This window comes from Lipotes vexillifer, unplaced genomic scaffold (genome assembly GCF_000442215.2).
Source record: "Lipotes vexillifer unplaced genomic scaffold, Lipotes_vexillifer_v1.1 scaffold278, whole genome shotgun sequence".
Taxonomy (NCBI): Eukaryota; Metazoa; Chordata; class Mammalia; order Artiodactyla; family Lipotidae; genus Lipotes; species Lipotes vexillifer.
The window spans coordinates 4174224-4195627 of record NW_006769677.1 but is presented as its reverse complement, the minus strand read 5'-3'; the positions used below and the strand labels follow the sequence as shown (position 1 = coordinate 4195627).

The 21404-nt window shown below is 40.6% G+C and overlaps 1 protein-coding gene across 1 annotated transcript in view; it reads left to right on the top strand.

Moving 5' to 3' along the window:
- ARHGEF33 (Rho guanine nucleotide exchange factor 33) overlaps window positions 1-9377 on the top strand; it is a 47022-nt gene extending 37645 nt beyond the window's left edge. The window contains exons 15-16 of the mRNA XM_007445793.1: window positions 1633-1772; window positions 9248-9377. Coding sequence (XP_007445855.1) covers window positions 1633-1772; window positions 9248-9377 — 270 coding nt within the window. The remainder of the gene's footprint in view (window positions 1-1632; window positions 1773-9247) is intronic.
- The last annotated feature ends 12027 nt before the right edge of the window (window positions 9378-21404 follow it).

The window sequence follows — 21404 nt, the reverse complement described above, 5'->3', positions numbered from 1 at the left end:
CTGCTGAGATGTACAAAGTTCCTAGGGTTCCAACTCCTTAAATATACTCTGTGTATCTTCCACCCCTGCCCTCAGAGCCAACCAAACCCTAGTCTTTAGTGTTCTGTCTCTAAGAGTTAAGAAAGAAGACACTATGCTTTAGTGGAAAGAGCACCTGACTGGGTGTCAGGAGATCCCGGTTCTAGTCCTGACTCTGCTGCCAGATAGCTGTGTGCTTTTGGATAAGTCATTTGGCTTCTCTGTGCCTCCAGTTTTCTCATCTGTGAAATAAGACAATCTATACCTACCTCACAGGGTCGTGTGAGGATAAGGCCAAATAAGATAAAGTTTGTGAATATGCTTCGTAAAGTATGGAATGCTATACAAATGCAAGATATTATCAAGATGATTCCACAGATTTTCCTAAAACTATTAATAGATTTAGTCCTAAAAAGTCCCTAAAAGCCCACTTCTCAAAATATGGTCCTTGGGCTAGTAGTAAAGGTATTACTTGGGAGCTTGTTATAAATGCAGGATTTGGGCTCCACCCATGACCAACTGAATCAGAATCTGCATTTTAGCAAGATTCCCAGGTGATTCATACAAACATTAGGTGCAGGTGAGCTGGCACATGCCTTAAACTGCTGGTTTTCAAAATCTAAGTGTGCAAAAAGATTATCTAGGCCTAACTTCAGAGATTCTGGTTCAGATAGTCTGGCTTGGGGCTCAGGAGTCTACATTTAAATAAAGGCCCCAGTTGATCCTGTAAGCCCCAGGACCACACTTTCAGAAACGCTACACTAAGCCATTAAGGTGTTGATCTCCGTGGTTTAGTTATGAATCTTCATAGAATCTCAGAGACTCTCTAGATCTGCTACTACAACCCTGAGTTAAGGTCTCAAAGTCAAACCCATATGTTTCCTGAAAAAAATTTGTCCCCACTGTTTGCTCTCTATCAGCAAGCATTCACCGATCCAATTCATGAACGTTTCACGGTGGTTTTTGCTTTGACTTCTTGGCTTCTCTTTTTGGTTCAAAGTTAGGTTGCTTTTTAAAAAGAAACTAGAGAGTTCACAAAAGATAGAGCCTTGCTTTTTAATTTAACTTTACACTGTAAATAGCATGGATTAAGAATTGTAAAAGGCATGCGTGCAGGTTGGAAATATGAGTTGACATTAATTTCTAAATAGATCTGACCTCTCAAAAACTCCTTCCATCATTAATGTCTAAAGTGGAGAATTAGGAACACGAATTTAAACTAGTATTAAAATCAAGAAACTTTTTTATTTTGTAGAAAAAGAAACATAGCCAGGGATATGAGGGGACTACTGTTGGTTTTCCAGCAAGACAATATTGTTGCCAGAAGTTAATCTTCCTTTATTTCCTGATCTTTAATTATTGTTATATCATAACCCTACTCTAGACTATTTGCCTTGATATGTAGAAAATACTTCTACACTCAGCAGAAAATTATCCTCTTTTCAACTACTGGTTTCTTAATTAGCCTAGGTTTGCTTTGGTTGGAACAGGGTACCCACCATTAGCCTTTTGTAGTGGGAGAGGAAAGTGACAAGTTAAAAAAATTGTCCCATAGTCAGGATCAATATTAACTTTTGAAAAGAGTAAAAATACACCCCTCTTTTATGTTTTCAGGAGATGCATTTAGAAGACGCCACGAGATTCTGTCCAAAGGAAGAAAGAGAAAGTGAACAAACATCTTTCAGCGATCAAAACCCCAGGCAAGACCAGAAAGGGGGCTTTCGCAGCTCCTTCCGCAAGCTCTTTAAAAAGAAGTGAGTAGCCCTTAGACAAGACAGCATTGTAACTCATTTCCCTGTGGGCTAAGTCTTGAGGTTTTAACAGTAATAAGTATCAAGTAGCCTGGTTTCACACAACTGCTTCAAGCTCAGTGCCTGCACCCAGTAGCCACGATTCCTGCCAGGTGAAGATGTTTCTCATTGTGATCTCGTAGAGTAAAAGCAAACTCAGCTCTGTCCTCTGCTGCTTCTGTCTTTTAGCCCTACTTCCTTGTTCCCAAAGTCGTGTGTTCTGAGAGGAGTGAGCAGAGGAGGTCCCCTAGGAAATCCCCTTTGGCTGGGAGGAGTGGGATCCACCATTGGAGTTGGGTGTAACGGGTGCGCCAGCAGGATCTCCCCACCTGTGGAAAGTTTTCTAAGGCATCACAGCACTTCTGCCTGTAGGGGCCTATAGTCATCCTGGTTGCCTGTGCATATTTTTGGGTACTTCTGCCAGTGTTTTCCCTAGCAGAAATGATTGAATGGATTTGGCTTGGGTCCTAGTTAAAAAAATCACTTTAATGGAGTTTCCATACTCCATAGGAGGCAGAAACAAGGCCTCTCCCTCCTGTGGTCCTTCTAAGATTCTCGGTCCTTGCTGTGTGGAATCACCCACCTGTCATTTCGGTCAGCACTTATTAGCACTGTCTCGTAGACTGGGAGACCATGGCCAAACCCCAGCATGAAATGTAAGAAAGAGCTGAGCATTAGCATTTGATGGCGGGGTGGGGGGGTCTCCAGTCCAGCCATCGCGTGCCTGGAAGACGGCTGTCTCTCTCTCCACTGGTCCTCAGGCCTGTTCCCTCTCCCTGAGAGAGATTTTGCCTGCTACTTAGTTTCTCTTGGAAGAGGAGATTCTTGAAGTGAGTTTTAAACAGTAAATCTTCCCATTTTAGTGGATGGAAAAGTTAAAGACACTATGGCTGACTTTACAGAGCTGCTGATAAGTGACGAAGCACAGGGAAATCACTTTCTCCCGATTTAGATAATGGTCTTGATGGAAGAATTGGGGGCAGGCCTGGAGTGAGGACTTTTTTTTGATGGTTTGTCTAATTCCTCTCTGATAGGGAGGGTAGTACTGAGATTAGTAGGCCTCTGATTGTTGGGCCCACCTGTTGTGACTGGAAGAAGGAAAGGGGGAGAAACGACTGCAGTGAGACAGCCCCACTCCATGAGTCCCCTTACAGTTTTGCTAAAGTAGCCCCGTGCGTGCATGACTATTGCTAGATCCGCTTTATTCAGGGGGTAATGAGCTGAGAATTGTTCCCCTCTCTCTAGGATCATAGATTTAGATCTTTCCTGACCCAGTACCTATTGTCAAGTTGTTTTTTTAAAAAAATATTTATTTTGGCTGCTCCGGGTCTTTAGTTGCAGTGTGCACGTGGGATCTGGTTCCCTGACCTGGAATCGAACCTGGGCCCCCTGCATTGGGAGGGAGAGCCCCCTACTGACAGGTTTGACAGTGTGTTGAGAAATGGAGGCGGACAGCTCTCCAGCCTGACCCTGGGATTTAGGCTTCTGAAATCTTCTGAGGGCTCCAAACTCCTAAGGACACTGCTTGAGCCTGTCTTTTTATTTTATTTTATTTTATCTATTTATCTATTTAGTTGTTTATGTTTGGCTGTGTTGGGTCTTTGTTGCTGCCCACAGGCTTTCTCTCTAGTTGCGGCGAGCGGGGGCTGTTCTTGGTTGTGGTGCGTGGGCTTCTCATCGCGGTGATTTCTCTTGCTGCGGAGCACAGGCTGTAGGTGCGTGGGCTTCAGTAGTTATGGCGCACGGGCTCAGCAGTTGTGGCTCGCGGGCTCTAGAGCACAGGCTCAGTAGTTGTGGCACATGGGCTTAGTTGCTCCGCGGCATGTGGGATCTTCCCGGACCAGGGCTCGAACCCGTGTCCCCTGCATTGGCAGGCGGATTCTTAACCACTGTGCCACCAGGGAAGCCCCGAGCCTATCTTTTTATTTTTACTTATTTTTATTTTTAAGCCACAGTACTTCCCAGGAAAACAGCCACTTTTTGCCCAGTGCCATTTATAGTGACTGGGTGCTGTCTGTTAGAAAGCAATGAGTAATGGACCCACCACGGCTCCTTTACAAATTCCCGTTTTTCAGAGATGCAAGAAAACACTCTGCCAGTTACCTGAGGCAGAGGGAGTGGGCTTGTCCTCTCTGTATCCAGTGGGCTTGTTACCTCTGTATCTAGGAGCAATGGGTAAGAGGAAGAACTTTCTAAAAATGCAGCTGCCTGGAACTGGAGCTGGCTGCCTCATGAGGGAGTGGGTTCTCTTAAGGAGAAGCTAGATGACCCTGGTCAGGGATGCTGTGAAAGGGATTGCCACACGGGGTGGGAGATCATTGCCACTTGAGTGCTTTCTAGTCCTGAGATTTGCTTTATCTGTAGTTTGACTTTGTTGTAGATCAGTCTGGGTGATCACATCTTTTTAACACCTGAAACAAGAAATTAATGTGGCCTGGGACCTCTAATTTTAAAGACTCACCATGTAGAAGACCAGATTTTGTCTTTCTGTAGCCTCCCCCAGCCCTTGGTTCAGTGCTGGGCGCTTGCTGTGGACTCTCCAAATTTTCATGTTGGTTAACTGCTTTCAGCCCTCTTGCAGCTTTTTGGGATCCTTTTTAGAGGGCCAGATGGATCCCCTTAGTCCTCTTATCCTTTTTCATAGATGAGTGCCTCCTGCATCAATCCAGTTGCTGCCACCAATCCTGGTACTGTCTTTGTATTTCAAATTTGAAGTGTTATACGGATGGAAGTAAAGGTGGCGCCACACAGATGGCTGCTCCCTCTGGCAGGCTTTCCTGGCTTTTTACATCTTGTGTAGAACTGTGAGCACCATCATGTGATGCTTGCTTATCGCCTCGTGTCCAGGGTGCCACGGTGGGCACTTTGGGGACTTGGCATGGGATAAAGGAGCAGCTCTAGTAGCTTTTTCTGAGTATTTTCATCCAAGAACCATGGAAAGTTTGTTCCATTATGCTGAAGTAGAGATGAAGGGCAGGGAGGCCCCAGTGTAGCACAGAAAGGTCAGTGGCTCTTAACTCAGATGAGAACCCTCGATTCTCCTCATTAATGGAACATCCTTTATTATATGCACGTGCTGTGCGAGATGCTTGTCTGGGAATTGTGAGTGGCTTGGTTGGTCCCAGCTGTTAGTAGGAACTTGCACCCTGGAGCCAGGCATGCGGAGAGGTACAGGGAGGAACCAGAAAGAAGGAGAATCAGCCCATTTTCCTCCCATGTGTCGGGAGGTCAGGCTGGAAGCAAGCTCTGGGACTTCAAGCCATGGTTCATCCCAGGTACTGGAGTCATGTCAGAGGCTGGCCTCAGAGGCCCAAAAGGGACCAGCGCCAGAAAAGCCACGTGTGTCACATCAGGGGCTCGCTGCCTGCCTCTCCCATGGCCCTCTGGAGGCTCACTCCCGTCTGCGCTGACACACGTTTTGTATCCATAGGGGCTTGTTTGGCTGGTGGGCCCACCCACCCAGAATGCTGCTTCGGGACGAAGCTAGGCATGGAGCCAGATGCAACAGAAAACCTGAGAAAGGGTTCTCTTCCCTCTGAGGCTGGGAGGGCCGAATGCTCCTGCCCACAAGAATTCAAAAGGGAGAGTCAAGCTGACATCATAAAACAAAAAAAATCCTGAAAAATGCCCAAGATATTTGGGGAAAAGGATGACGCTCTGATTGTTTCTATCTCGGGCACATTTGTCCTGGGTAGATGCCAGGTCATGTGTCCCTGAGAGCTGCCCAGAATTGGTCAGAATAAAGACTGCATATCTTAAAGTTGGAAAATGTTAAATGATTTTAAAAATTTTCAATGACGATTCTTAGAAGACAGGAACAGACCTAATGTGATAGACTGATGCTGGACTGAATCCTTGTCCCCCTGCCTTTGAGCAGGATGGTAGGCAGACTATCCCATTCTGCAAGGATCTATCTGGAGGCTTTTCAAAAACTTAAGTCTAGACTGTCCTGAAGTCCGAGACAGATGCTACTTCATCTTTATATATAAATCTTGCACTTAGGCTAATAAGTCCTGGTTGGGGGTGTGCATGGGGGAAAAAGGGTTACGTAAAACAGCTTAGGGGCAGGGAATGTAGATGCTTTCTCTTTTTATCCTCAACTCTGGGGGGAGTGGAAGACAAAGAATATGGCTTCCTAATGATTAATTCTGTTTCCTCACCCATTTCTTCCTCTTTAGCACTTTGTAACTCACATGCCTCAGAGTGTCTCCTTCCCAGACAGCACCCTCCCTCTACCAGTCGCATCGGGATCTCTTATTTTCTTAACCACACACTGCAGAGAGAGCACTTCTGCAGGGCCCCATGTGATTGTCAGTGAATCCACTTCTTTTGTGTCCTATCAGCCGTCTTTGCATCTGCTCAGCCTTGGCTATGGAACAGACCATGTAACGGGAAGGAGGACTGCTAAAGAATCAACTGATAACTTTACCCCCACTTCTTCTCTACCTCCTCAGAGCCTATCTCAAGTTCTTCCTCCATTCTTACCCACTTTGGGGTTCTCTCTCATTTCCCATTTCACTTCCTTATATAACTTGAAAACTGAAGGAGATGGCTGAAGGGATAACATTTACTTAAACCTGATTACAGATGTTACTCAGCAGGTCATTGGAAATCAGTCACTAAGTTAAGGATCTTCAGTGTTCTAGGTACTGTCATCAGGAGCTTACGATCCAAATGTAAGAGTAACCTAGCTACAAGGTTTAGTACCTAGAACATAGTAACCTCTCTACAGATATACATTAAATGAGCATTCATTTGTCACCCTGTTGATTACCTGGGCCAACTGATTTGGCCAACAGGATGGGTGTTCCTCTGCTCCCTTACTTCTCCATCTGCACGTTCCTAAAGCTTTCAAGGCGGAGTCTTTCCATCAGAAAACCAACCCTTCTTAAGTCAGAGGGTCCTGCAGCACTAATTCCAGCCCTTCCCCCTTCCCCCGCTCCAAACAAACTTTAAGGCTTACCACAGCAAACTGCTACTTGTATGACCCACCCAACTTGTGATTTTTCTTCATCCCTGTCAGTTGAGTGGAAGGAAAGTTAGCGACAGGTCCATTCTTTTCCGTCAAATATTTGGATGGCTGTGTCAGAATGTACTAGTAGCCATCCTACCCTTACCCAGCAAGCGTTTGCCTGCCTGGCCCTTTACGTGTTCCCAGTTCTGTCCTGCAGTCAGCCAAAATGGCCCCAGGAACTCAAAAGCCATTTGTTTTATCGAGAAAGGGGATAAAAGCAAATACACTAGCTCTTTCTCCTAGATTCTGCAGCTTATGTCTCAGTAATTTAGGTATGCATTACTCAAGAGCCACACCTTTGGAGGAGTCCATGAGTTGAGGTGGCCATATTTCATTAGAAAGAAATCAGTTAAAAATATCTTTAAAAGGATAAAAATGAGCTTTTAGTCATAGCTACAGTAGAATGCTGGATTTTGAAAATGATTAACAAGTTAGCCATTAGTTAATTGTTAGTTAATATCAAGAACTGCAGAGCCATTCACACACCTGCAGACATAGAGAAGGTGGTTTGTGAGAAAAGCAGTTAAAGAAAAAACTAAGCTGAGTTTGTGGACTTTGAAAACTAGACAGGGCGATTTTGGCATTTGTTTCAGAAATGGGAACGCAACTGGTGAAGATTTCTGTGGTCCTTGGGGCTGGTGGTGACATCAAAGCTTTCCCATTTCCAGGTAAACATGAAACAGTTGCATGTTGGAACCATCAAAGTGTGACATGTTGGGTTTTGGAGAGATCAGACATAGCTAAGAGGGGAAATGGAAGGTAAAGATTTTATGTTTTGAGCAATGACTTTCTGATGAGAAACTGTCATGTGGGAAAACAATTAAGAAACACCAGCCAGATTCAAATCTTGCTTCCTACTTCCTGCCCCCCAAACTTTAGGCGTTCTTAGTCTTCTGGATAACAGAAGATATGGGGAAAGAATGACATGGTCAAAAATCTTTCTTCCTAACATTTTGGGTGCAGTGTACTAACCAGGGAAGATCTGAACTGGAGGTAGCTGGGAGTTCTGAGAGAAGGCCTGGAGCTTCAGGGTGGGACCTGTGGAGGTGGTCTCAAGGGAGAGTTCCAAGGGGTCTTCTGCGCTGAAAAGGAAGAGGGACTTTCACCCCACTCGGCTGTCATCTTATTGAATGAATACCCAGATGTACTCGGGTTGGATAGAGAATATGCACTGGGATAAACGGAAAAGTGCTCCTTACTGACCAGATGTAGAAAGTGTGGTAGGCAGCTAGGGTTTCATCTGTGATACCAAATATCAGGGCAAAAAGTAAAAAAATCTAATCAGTCATCAGGCTTCCAGACATCAGGGTTTTAGCCTTTGTGTGGATCCAACTTCTTTCCTTGAATGATGTAAAGGAGTTTGAACTTTGCCCCATTAATTCAGTAAATGATAGTCGTAATTAACTTATCTAATAGCAACAATGAGGACACTCAAAGCGTATCAATGATAGTGAAAGAACTTATCTTTCTTTTGTGGATAGTGGAAGCATGCCTGACTCTGCCTTGGCACATGGAGAACTTGCTCAGTTGTGCAGGAGCTTTGGACAAAGAACTTCATGTCTAATGTCACTGTCATACACCTTGCATGAGGTCTTTTGATATTGGTTCTTAAGTCACTGGGCTAGTTTTACTCATTTTAGCTCAGGGTTTAAGCTAGCCAAAGGGCCCCAGCCTAGTTTATCAGAGGTTATTTCCAGAAAGCCTCCTCCCTCTAGGGACTTCTGACATGAACAAACTGGAGAAGGTGCAGAGCTGGAATGGATTACCCAACTGGCTTAACCAAGAGAAAGGAAGAATACACCCTCGACTGGGGACTCAATTGGACTGTTTTGAGTTGTTGCCTCTTGATTGGGCTTGGTCTCCTATGTGGTGGTTGAGATAATAGAATCTCCCTAATCTGATTACTGTACTAATTTCTGCATTCTACCAAATGTAGCATATATGTGTGGTTGGCTTCAATAAATTTTTCATTTTAAAATGAAAACAAGCAAAAGCAAGAGTTTGTAATGTAATGCCCAAATTAAGTAAAGGCCCTTGATAACCTTGGTTGAGAACAATGAATTCCATCCCTTAAAATTTAAGGGCCTTGCTAATTTGTGGAGTAGTTACTTGATCGAATCAAAATAGGATTTATTGAATTTTCTAAGCCTTTATTCCCCTTTTACAATGTCATTACACAGTTTCTTACACTGACATACACAATTGTCACAACTGTCCCCATAAAGCATTAGAAAGGTAAATTCTTTATGTTCACTGCAAATCTTAGTTACTCATGTCCTGAGTCATGAAATTCAGGGGAAGTAAAAATTATTCCAGATCTAGGAGGCAACTGTTTTACAATTGCAAGACAATTTGGATAGATAAAATATTTGAAAACAATTAAAACCAAATCAACCTGTACTTTATCTGTGTGCTGAGATTTTAGGTCCAGTGGATCAGAATACAGGGAAAAAACTAATGAGAACCCCTCAATGGATCCTTCACCCACCAAACAAGATTTCTTCAGAAACCGACTTGCTCTTGCAAATGACCTTGACCAAGGAACAGCTGTGTAAAACATACTTAAAGTTGTATTGTCAAGTGGTAAGATGAGGATAAAAAGCTTGTATATATCTGTGTATGTATATATATATATATATATATATATATATATATATATATATATAGATGTATAAATCCCTGAGGAAAACTAATATAAATTCTTACATATGAAACTATATCAACATACAAGACATTGAAAAGATGAAGATTAGTCTGTGGTTGAGAGCTTGCTTTTTGAACAACACCTGGGAAAAGGGAAATGAAGACTTTTCACAGCATTACAGAAAAACACAATAAATTTGGAGGAAAATAAACGTTTGTAAGAACAGAAACTTCCACCTTGAGGTCATTCCCCCAGTATAATATTGAGCGTGTTCATATTTAACATGGATGTGAATTTTATGCTTCGTAGGCATTTAGCATATTAATTCATCCCAGTGTTCTCAGACTAATATACACTATGTTAGGGGCCAGTTCTGTCTTGCCATATGTCTTTCAAAAACCCCAAGGCAAATACCTAACATCCCTTAAGGCAAAGGATCAGTTAATAGAATTGTATTTTACATGCTGCAAATATGAGTTGCGGAAAATTTGTGCTTAAACCATGACACAGAAGGTTCAAAGCTTAAAGACATATTGATCTCCAATCAGGAAAAGAACCTTAAGAGTAGTATTCCTCTTGTTCTATGGTTATGAAAATCAGTGCAGGGAACAGTGATTTTTCTAGAAACTGGGAGGCCAAAGAAACATTTTCCCTCACGTGGGTTGTGCTGCAGATTGGAGCGAATCCAGAGTCGGTGTTTTATTGAGTACTGAGGATTCAAAGATCCACCAGTGATCCTGAGTGTCACACACACTCATGACCATATGGACTGGGAAAAAGCACTGATTTTGTCACCAACATCAGTACTTCAATGGCTTATACACAGTGGTTGCTACAAACACCAAGTCGGAATGAAAGGTTAGCGCTAGCGTTACCTTATTCTATTTTCCAGAAGTAAGTTGTAAAGAAAGGTCTACAGTGCAGGTAGAGAAATCATTGCAATGAGGCTTGCCTGGCTGTGGTGTCATAAAATGTACTCTCTTTCCACATAGGTATGCCCAAGATGGCCCACATCCTTGACATGCCCCAAACATCAGAATCATAATAGAAAAAAATTAGGTTGAAATGATCTGTCTCTATTTCTCGGCAGTTCTCTCTAATTAGGAGCATAGGTTACTATTCATTCAGAATCTTGGTACTCCAGCTGACTTCTCCAGAGGCTGTTCCTCTAGTGACTACTGTTTGATAAAATAGGGGAAGTTTCACTTGTGTTACAAGTTTTCTTCTCCTTGTCTGACGACTAATTAGGAACCCATCTATTAGCATTTGGAACAGTAGGAGTCTGGAACAGTTACAGGATCACTGCCAACTTTTTGGAGTTTCCAATAATATTTGAAGCCAAGCTTTTCAAATTAATGAACTCCTCTGAAATTAGATTTCTCTCTATTATCAGGCCAAAGATGTTTTGGGGGACAGTGCTTAAAAGCATAGTGTGAAATTGACTGGACATGAAAAGTGAAACAGGAGACCTAACCTCTTAAATAAAATGTAAAAAACAAAATTTCTTTCCCCTTCATATTGTTTATCATAAAAATGATCAATTACTGGGATGGTTTCAAAAATATTCACATACATCCCACAGTTTCATTTTGATAACACCCTTTGAAAAATCTTGATGCTACATCTGTAGCACAACTCAATTTAGTAATATTTTAGGAAAGTAGCCTATAAAACTAGTAATAATTAATGCTGCTACTCTCTGGGTCTCTATCATCTGATATCTGGATTTTTTTCTGGTAGCTTTCTAACTGCCCCCATCAATCCCACACATCTCTTAACATGTGAATATTCCCAAATATTGCTTTGTGTGAAACTCTTTGACTGTTCTTATTTGTCTGTAGTCAAATTCCAAACTCCTTGACTTGACATTCAAGGCTCTCTCTCTCCAGTGCAGCTCCAGGTTTTCTCTCTGGCTACCAGCTCCCTCTTTGCAGTGCTACTGAACTACTGTACCTCAGCTAAGCTGGGCTGTTACTGTTTCCTGGCAAGCCACGCACCTTGCTCAGGCTCACTCTTGCTTCATGTCTTTACTCTGGCCTCCTTCCTCTCCGCTAATGTTCAAGACCCAGTTTAAGCCTCCTCACCTTTCTGTGGCCTCTAGTGGTGTAACTTGTCTATCTTTTGATCTGTGTGTCTTGTCTTCCCAACAACAACGTAAGTCTCTGCAAGGGCAGGAGCTGTACTGTATCTTTTGAAATTCTTTCCACCTCTAGAATTCTAGGTGCTTAGTAAGCGGTTGATGCCAACGTTAATGTTGGTGCTCTAAAATATAGAGGCCACAGAAATTAATTTCTACTCATAATTTGCCAAAGAGTTTCAGGGTTGTCACTTTACTTTCCTGCCTTTCATTTTTTTTTTTTTTTTAAAGAAAACTATCAATCGCAAAGGAAGTAAAATACAGTTGTCTTCAGAAGCAGGTAAAGGCACCACTGCCACTGTCATAGCATCTAGCATTAGAAAACATCTCTCCATTAAAAAGAAAAAAGTTTGCTACTCTTTTCTGTGCTGTACTGACCCATTTCATAATCTTTCTAGGTAGTACTGTAAATTGACAGAGGAGATAGGATATTTAATGATATTAATTAATGATATTTAATGTAATGTTGCACTAGGGATGAAGTCAGGGTGGGAAAGAGCTTGGCAATGGATAAAATCTGTTGCCTCCGGTCCTCCAGAGAAGGAGAGCACAGACAGCTCCTGGAAGTGTTTGAGTGAATAAACAGAAAGAAGCATTCCACCAAAAGATGAAGTGGCTATTTCTGCACAGGCTGGCAGTGGCCACAGGTCCCTTCTGTGTTCTTGTGGGGTCTGTATGGAACCCCAAGCAAGGATTGTCCTGCTTTTCTGATGCCAGAACTGGGACCTTGGAGAGCTGGGGATTTACGGACGAACACTCCGGGGTTCCATGTGGTGGGGTATTTCATCATATGGCATAGTTTGCTTGAAATTACAAAGCCTCTTTCTTGCTCAGGGAAAACCCTTTGAACGGTGTTTCTATAGCACCTCGTGTCTGTCATATTCTCTCACCTCCTTCAAGTCTGTACTAATATACTATCTTCCCTATGAGGGCACTTGTAAAATGCAGATTCCTGGGTACTATTTCAGTCCCACTCTACTGGAATATTTCAGAGTGGGGCCCATGAATCTGCATTTTAAATGCACTCAGGTGATTCTTTGGCCCACTGAAATTTCTTTTTTCTTTCTTTCTTTTTTTTTTTGCGGTACGCGGGCCTCTCATTGCTGTGGCCTCTCCCGTTGCGGAGCACAGGCTCCAGACGCGCAGGCTCAGCGGCCATGGCTCACGGGCCCAGCCGCTCCGCGGCATGTGGGATCTTCGCGGACCGGGGCACGAACCCGTGTCCCCTGCATTGGCAGGTGGACTCTCAACCACTGTGCCACCAGGGAAGCCCGGCCCACTGAAATTTTAAAGCCACTACTTCTTAGACCAATAAATTGAATGATTTAATATATAAACCACAGCACTCAGATTCTAAACATAGATTGAACTTTAGGACAGAATAAAGGATTATACTTACCTTGGGTTACAGAAAACTGATAGTTCATGAAAACCCAAATGATTCTTTTTGAATTATTTAATTTACCATCTGTGACCTTTACTATTATATATAGTAAGATTTTGATTAAAAATATACATATATACATGATCAGTGTTTTTTATAATAAAGTGGTAAAATTGTATATTCTACATAATCAATTGCATGCACTTAGAAACATGATAAAATGAATGTCTTAACATTAAGTTGTATAATAAGATTAAGTCTAGTTTTCAGACTAGATTTTCTCTTGAAATATCACCATTAATAACTTTCTTCCTGAGCCTAAAACAGTAGTGCTCTGGGGATACTTGGGACTCTCATATCCTGAGAGCTGATTTAAGTTAAAGATGTGCATGCCCCACTCAGCCTGTGAGTATCCGAATATCTATGCAGAGAGGCCGGTGGATCTCACATGGTAGGGAGAGGTTGACAGAAAAATGGGTGAGAGTTTTTCAAAAAGCGAAACAGGTTAAAAAAGGTTGAGAAAATTGATGGAGAGACACCTCTATATTTTAGGGGAAAAATTTAGAAATTGATGTGTGACACTAGACTAAGTTTTAAACACAAGAACATAAGGATGTGCTGTAAGCAGTGCGGAAAATATTGTTTTGGAAGATTGTCAGACATTCAAAATAGTCAATATTTTTGTACCTAAACCAAATAACTTATTTTCCAAAATTTATTGTTGCTTTCAAAGACCTTAGTGTACAATCTTTAATGTTATCAAACTTATTAAATATCTATAGATATTTTTATTCCTTCTTCTTGCCTCATTGCCTCCAGAGATAGCAGCATTCAGTGCTCTAATTCTTAGCAAGAAGACTGAATGTGTTGTGTTTCTTCCTCATGTACGTAAATCTGTTCATCTGAAGATTGTGGGATCTACGTGAAGGACTGCTGTGGATCCCATCTGTGTTTCTAAGTGTGTTGTTTCCACTTCACACTAGATCGCATCCCCTCTTCTCATCATCACATTTTCCTTTGCAACTGGTGCAAACCCTTCAGCATACAAACAGGCTCTTATTTCTTTCATTTTAAGCAAAAGAAACCTTCTCTTGAAGGTTCTAACTCTGTCTCAGTTCACGGCTTCCTTTTATGTAAAACCTGAAAGACCAAACTGCTCTGCGTCTCTCCTCCCATTCCTCATTAAACTCACTCCACCCACAGCACTCCCCTGACCACTCTTGTCAAGGGCATCGGTGATTTTCACCCTTGCTAAATGAACGGTCCATTCTTAGTCGTTTTGCTCCCCCATCAAATAGCATTTGAGGCACTGATCACTTCCTTCTTCGGAAATATCAGTAATTTCTTCACTAGGCCTCAAGGATGCAACAGGCTGCTGGTTTTCTCCTTCATTCCTTCCTGGTCTACTTGTTCCAGAGAGGCAGCTCTCTCCTCCTTTTAAGCTTACAAAGCCCCAGGGCTCTTTGCTTAGATCTCTTCGTTTTCCAGGCTGTACTCATTTCTTTGGTGATCTTATCTGGACTGCTGGCTTTAAAATATGATCTTTACGAAAGTGACTCCCAATTTTATATCTTGAACCCCTAACTCTCTCCCAAACTCCAGACTCACATCTCCAGCTGCCTCCTTGGCACCTCTCAGGTGTCTTATATATTTATTGAACTTAACATGTCCGAGCCTGCTTCAACCAAATCTTCCCCACCTCCGTTAATGGTAACTTTGTCCTTCCAGTTGCTCAGGCCCCTCATCTGGAAGTTATCCTTGACAATTCTGTGAAACCCAACATCCAGTCTATCAGTGACCTCTTCTCACCACCTCCTCTGCTGTCACCCTGGCCAATCTGCCTTCTATTGGACCAGCTTCCCTAGTCCCACTCTTAACCCCTGATAATTCTGAATACTGCAGCCAGAGTGATCATGTTAAAATGTAAATCAGATCATGTCACTTCTCTGCTCAAACCCTCTAAGGGCTCTATGTCTCTCAAACAGAAGCTAAAGTCATTATAAGTGATCTGGACCCATTAAACCTCTGACGGCACCACCTGCTCACTCACAGTCATTCCTCTCCAGACACCAGTAGCTTCGCTATTCCTCAGATATATTAAGTATGCTCCTGCCTCTGGGCTTTTGAACTGGGCTTCCTAGATACTTGCATGTCTCATTCCTGCACCTCCTTCAAGTCTTTACTCATATGTCCCCTTCTCCATGAGGCTGAGTCTCACCATCCTGGTTAGGTTTCACTTCCCCTGCCCCTACATTCCCAGTCACCTTGTCCTACCTGCTTTTTTGTTCATAGCAGTTACAACATTCTAACATATATCTATTTGTTCTTATTACTTATTGTCTACATTTCCTCACTAGATTATTGATCCCACGATATGGATTTTTGTCTGTTTTGTTCATTGCTATATTCCTAACATCAAAACTGTACCTGAAACAATAAATATTTGTTGAATAGTCAGATGGGCCCTTAACAAATGCTTATAACTAAGGTTACTCAAAACCAATTTAAGTGTAAACATCAAAGGAAGCTGTATGGTAAAGAATCAAATTATGGGAACTTCAGGATGAACCATCAACCTCTTAAAAGATATCTAAAAGCAGGCAAACTCTGAAAACATATCCCTCATATCTTTAGTTACTATTAAGCACTCACTCTGTGAAAGGCATTGGGTTTTATACATATTACCCATTAAACCTCACAACAGTCCCAAAGAGTAGATCTATTGACCTCAAATATTGATGAAGAAACACAGACTCAGATTATTTAAATAACTTCTCCGAAGTCACACTTCTAGTAAGTCATGGAACCAGCATGTGAACACAGAAATTTGATTCCAAAGCGCCTGCTTGTTGTATTCCACCACCACAATTTTTCCTTTTCTAGATGAGTCATGAAGGTAGAGAAACCAGCTTCTAAAAATGGGCTGTAGTTTTCTTCTTGCCTCCAATAAGAATCAAGAGCCCTAAAATAGTAGAATGGCTATAAACTGCTTTTTTGAAATTGTACTCTATCAAAGCCCTCCTTGCTACATGCATCTATCTGCAAAAAGGTAGGCTCTGCTGGTGGCTGAACCCTAGAGTCTTAAGTGCCCTGAATCTGTGATGAGCTACTGACTAAAATAAGTAAAAAAACAAACCACCTGGTTAAAATTGAAAAGAAGTGATGTTTTAAGAGCAAATTTGGAATCAGGTCTGACTATATTGTTATTTTCCTATAGCTTTTAAATTGATTATCTAGAATATACTCAATAATACATACTTGGATTTCACAGTGGCCTACAAATGGAATTTGTACAAACTGATGATTTTGTGTCTTTAAACCAGGGGTGAAAAAAACAAAAACAAAACAATGAATTTTGACTATTCCTGAAAGCAGTCCTCCAAATATCAGGAATCAAAGTTGAGTCAGTGGTCTCAGTCACTGACTGTCACATGATGTTGGCTAAGTCATGTCACTTACTTCAATTTTCATGTTCTGTAGTTCACCATGAATGACCTCATATTTGCATAATTCTTTACAGTGTACAACTGTAAGCTGTATCTTTTTATGCCAAGCCTAGAAAGAACTGCTGAATGTCAGGCTGCCATGTTCCAGCAGGTCTCAGCAAAACCTGCCTGTCCAGGAACTGTGGTACCTTAAAACTTCTTTTATGGAATACAAATGCCTCAGCCCTCCCCTGCAGCTTCATCCAGGTGACACCCAAGGTCACTAAAGTACTAATTTTCATCCCAAGGGCCTCCCACTCACTACAATCATAGAGCTTGACACAGAAGGAAGTATTCAACTTCTTTTATAATACTGTGATACAGGAAAAAGCGCCTCCAAAGCAAGACCATGATTAAGAGCAAACTATTTCTATGGAAACTATGAGCTAATATGAGAATCACTAATGACATTAAAATACTGCCTTCTAAAATAAATACATGCAAAAATAATACACTTGTGGGCTATGTAAGGCATTTTTTTTTTTTTTTTATTTTTCGGTTTATCTTATTAATGCCAGAAAAATAACAGCCGTTATTTTCACTTTAAATGCAAACCAAATACTGCTGCACACAGAGTACAAAGATTACCTACGAACATGGTTAGGTACAAAGGCCATATTAGATGTATAGACCAAACTTTGTTTTTACATCAGAGTAAGACTGACAGAGCAATTTTTTGGACATTTAGTTTAGCAAGTAACCGTGCTACTAAACAAAGGCAAATACACATATATATACATAAACACGTTTCAACTGAAGTTATTCGTGTCACTTGGACAAACAAAGGCTTCTTCTCTGGTGGGTTTCACCAGATATTTGCACCCCAAAGTCCCCTGCCCTGATCCCGCCCCCAAATGCTGACTTGATCTGAAGAAAAAAATCAGAGATGTTCTTAATTAAAGGCACATTTGGCAGCTACGGAAAGTGGCATGCATCTGGCACAGGTGCACTCCCCCTATAAAGCCACACCACATGTGACTTCCATCCACTATGCATCTCCTTTGAGTGGTAGTCCAATGTGATCCACCTTTAGCTAACTTGCTTTATAATTTTGCAGCAATTGGCTACTTAATGCACTATTTTCATTAAAGGCAAAAGGGAAGTTTGCTCACAGTTGACAGAAAATGCACTTTATGGTGTCAAAAATGGAAAATAAGGCATGAAATTTACAAAACAAGTTACAAGTGCTTTTGTTTAGATTTATCATAGACTTCATGCTTTTCTTAACTAGCGCTCAAAATATTTCATTGGCTCATGTATAAGGAATTTTGAAATGATTTTAAAAGTAATGAGATGTTTCAAAAGAAAAATACTGAATAAATAAACTAAGTCATCACTTTCCCTTATAAATAATTTTACTGCATAATTCTTTCAGACAAACTGGTATTAACCCTGTGATGCTTATTTTACTGGTAAAGATTTATGTGCAACACAACAGGACCTACACTTGTACGACAGTCATACAATATAGGTTAAAAGAATAAGTGAACCTACCTATAGCAGCAGAATACCGAGAAATAAATGGTTAAATTTTTCCTTCTGAATCTGGAGGGGAAAAAAAAGGTTTTCCTCAATATGTATAACACTAATAAATTGAGACACCTCCCCCCATTTCCATTATCTGTTTTGCTGAGCTACTTAAAACTCTGAAGTTAAGCTGTCATGAAAAGACAAATGATGAGGTACATGACTAATGTGAGCTAAATTTGAGAATTAAGACAAGATTGTGATCATAGATACCAACTAATTTTTGGTTTGCCTAATTTTTGATGTACGGAAAAAACACATTAAGGAATTTAGAACCATAATATAGCCTCCAACTGAAATAGTACTAGTTCACTACACTGTTCTGTTAATTGGAGTATAATTAGCGTGGCATATGCTCCTTGCCAAATTCAGATACATTAAAACATTCTTGAGTTGTTAGAGCACAGTAACCTACTAAACACATCATTTGATACCCAACAACCTTTAATTAAGCAAACTTTTGACCTTTGTACATTTCCTCATAATTTGTAGTCTTAAAACACATTTGGAAATCTGGGAAGAGTAATTAACCTGGCTTTCAATAAATTTAGAAACATATACTTATCTTTTCCTGTTTTTAAAAGTACTTAGATGTGAAAAGCCTCCCTTTCTATTATATTGGTTATCAGCCCATTTAGGTAAATTCAACCTTGAAATATTTTCTTCATTTTGTGATCCAAAGATAATGAAACATCTAAGAGCACTTACATTTCTAAAAGAAACGTTCCATATTTTGGAAGGTGATTTAGGAAAAGTCACGCTGCATTGACTGTCTTGTAATGTCCTGAATTCAAAAGCAGAATTTTGTGGTGATGCATTTGTCTTCTCAGCCACTTCCTGGCCCTGGAAATTTTAGTTACTACAAAGAATAAGTTTGCCAGCTAGTTAATGTTTCACATGTGAAGAAGGCAAGGATACAGTTTTCTCAACTCCATTGAAGGGCATCCAACTGGAATTTTTCTAATCAGTTACCACTGCAGAAAATATTTTTACCCAAATTTTACACTTTAGAATAAAAATATCCTCTATCCACAATGCATGTAAAGCTGATGCACAGTGAAGCGGTCGCCTAGAACCACGAGGGTAGAAGAATGCTTCCCTTTGGGAGAAGTATGATTAGAACTTCAAATCTGAGTTTTTTTTCTTTATACAATCAGGCAGGTTGAAAAGAGGTCATTACCTTGTTGAAGGCTAACACACTGGCCAGAGAGATACTGAATGGGCTCCAATGGGACTTTTCTCAGGTTCTCATTTGGAGTGGGGGTGGGGTAATTAAAAAGAGAAGTGAGCGTAAGACATATAAAGGGAAATCCTAGGGACGATGCGGCTGGACTAATAAAAAGTCATGGAAATTCTGGAATGTGTATTATGATTAATTGTAGCAGCACTAGTAAGTAGGCTTAGATAAATACTTGTTGAATGAATGGTCTTATGGACACTTTGCATACAAGAGGAGATTTGAAATTAATTTGGGGGGAGACTTTTAAAAGGAGACATTTTACAAAGAGAAAAGTGGCTACCATAATAGGAATGGTACAAATATTAGAAAAAAATGATTCAACTCTAACAAATAAAGTATATGACAGGATGGACTGCTAAATGATGATGCAACCAACACTCTGGTCTTAAAGGACTATATATTGTACTACTGTGATGTACATTTAGTGCTCTAATAAATATCACAGAAAATTATTAAAGTACTAGGTTTCCACCATGATGCAGCACTTCTAAAAATGTCTCTAATGGCATGGTTAACAGAATTGCTGAAATGTTGCTTCATTATTCAGAGGACACATGCATATACTGATGCACTGATGACTCTCTAAGGATGGAATACTGCACACTTCACAGATACTATAGTGGAGATTAATAACGCTTTTTCTCTTCAACAAGTTGCATGCATTTCAATCACAGTATTTGTTAGACTCAGAAGATCAGTACATAGGCTTAATGAATAATCCATATTATGATATTAATGATGTAGGTAGATGTTCTATTACGAATAGTTCCGAAAGAGCAAAGACCTCAAGCAAGGTAGAATGTTTAATATAAACTTTAACAGACTTTATACATGTTACCTAGGAAATTAAAAACCTTACAAAGCTCTGCTTAAAAGATACCCATCCTATTCTAACCAAATATTTTCCTACATGCCAAACTGCAACTTTAGATCATTCTTTAAGATGAATACATACATCCAGAACTAGAAACCAAGGCGTACCACAATACGTGCTTTTATGCTTAGTGTTTGTGTGTTTCAACTGAAAGAAATAAGAATCAACCATTTTCTCATATAATAATTTAATATATGCCAGCCAAACAAAGTATTTGTATCTTTATTCAATTAAATTAAAACAGACCTGCCAGGTATATTATATAACATTCACTATATACACATGATTTAGGCAATGCAAGGTAATTCTAGATATGCTGATCACCCAACTATTAGTAAAACATGAACGGTGTCAGCGATGCCCAGCAAGCACTCCTTTCACACTGGGTGACTGCATTTCCATAGTATGGTTAGAGGGACAGCTACAAGCCATGACATGGATTACCAGTAAACTTTTGTGGGAAAAGGGGGGAAAATGACAATCTAGCATAGATTAACAGTCTCCTAAATGTAAATCATATACTTGACAGTTACATTGTTTTAAAATTTCTTCTGTCATTGTTAATGACACAAAACTTCTCTTGTTTGAAGGCAACACCACCACATTTTGTTTGTGTAGGGAGGGTGGGTAGGGGAATGCTCTTAAAATCGGTATAATTATTCTTAAAAAAAAAAAAAAAAAAGTACCTCTTTGGTGAAGCCTCGGTACCCATTCAATTCACTGTAATAATCTGTAAACAGGACTGTAGTACAGTGCTGGGCCTTGATTCCAACAAGGTCAGGTACCACAGCCTTTCCTCACAGTCCTCTGAATGATTTTTAAGAAAATATTCTAAAGTAGGACAAACAAAAGCAAAGGAAAACAAAGGAGGATTTGAAGGTCCCTGTTTAAGATTTCTTTTTAAAAAGTGCATAATATTTTGAATTACAAAAACTGTCATCATGTGGGCCTGCTGGACACTAGACTGTGTTTTTCATCCCTTTAATGATAAAGATCACTTCACAAAAAGAGGACTCCTGCCTACTGGCTGGAAAAAGTTCCCTTTACTTGATTTTCAGGTGCAATCAGTTGTCCACTTCCTCTAGATCAGTCTTTCCATATTCTAAACGAACACCATTTTCACTTTATAATTACATCTAGGTTAAAATTCATTGTCTTATACTGCATCTTGAAGTAGAGTCATTAGTGTTTGGAGTTCTCATTTTAACTCCTCAGTGCTGGCACATTCAGTGCATCCATCGCCAGCAATGGATTTGGGGCCAGGAAAATGTACATCCTGGTATAGAGGAAC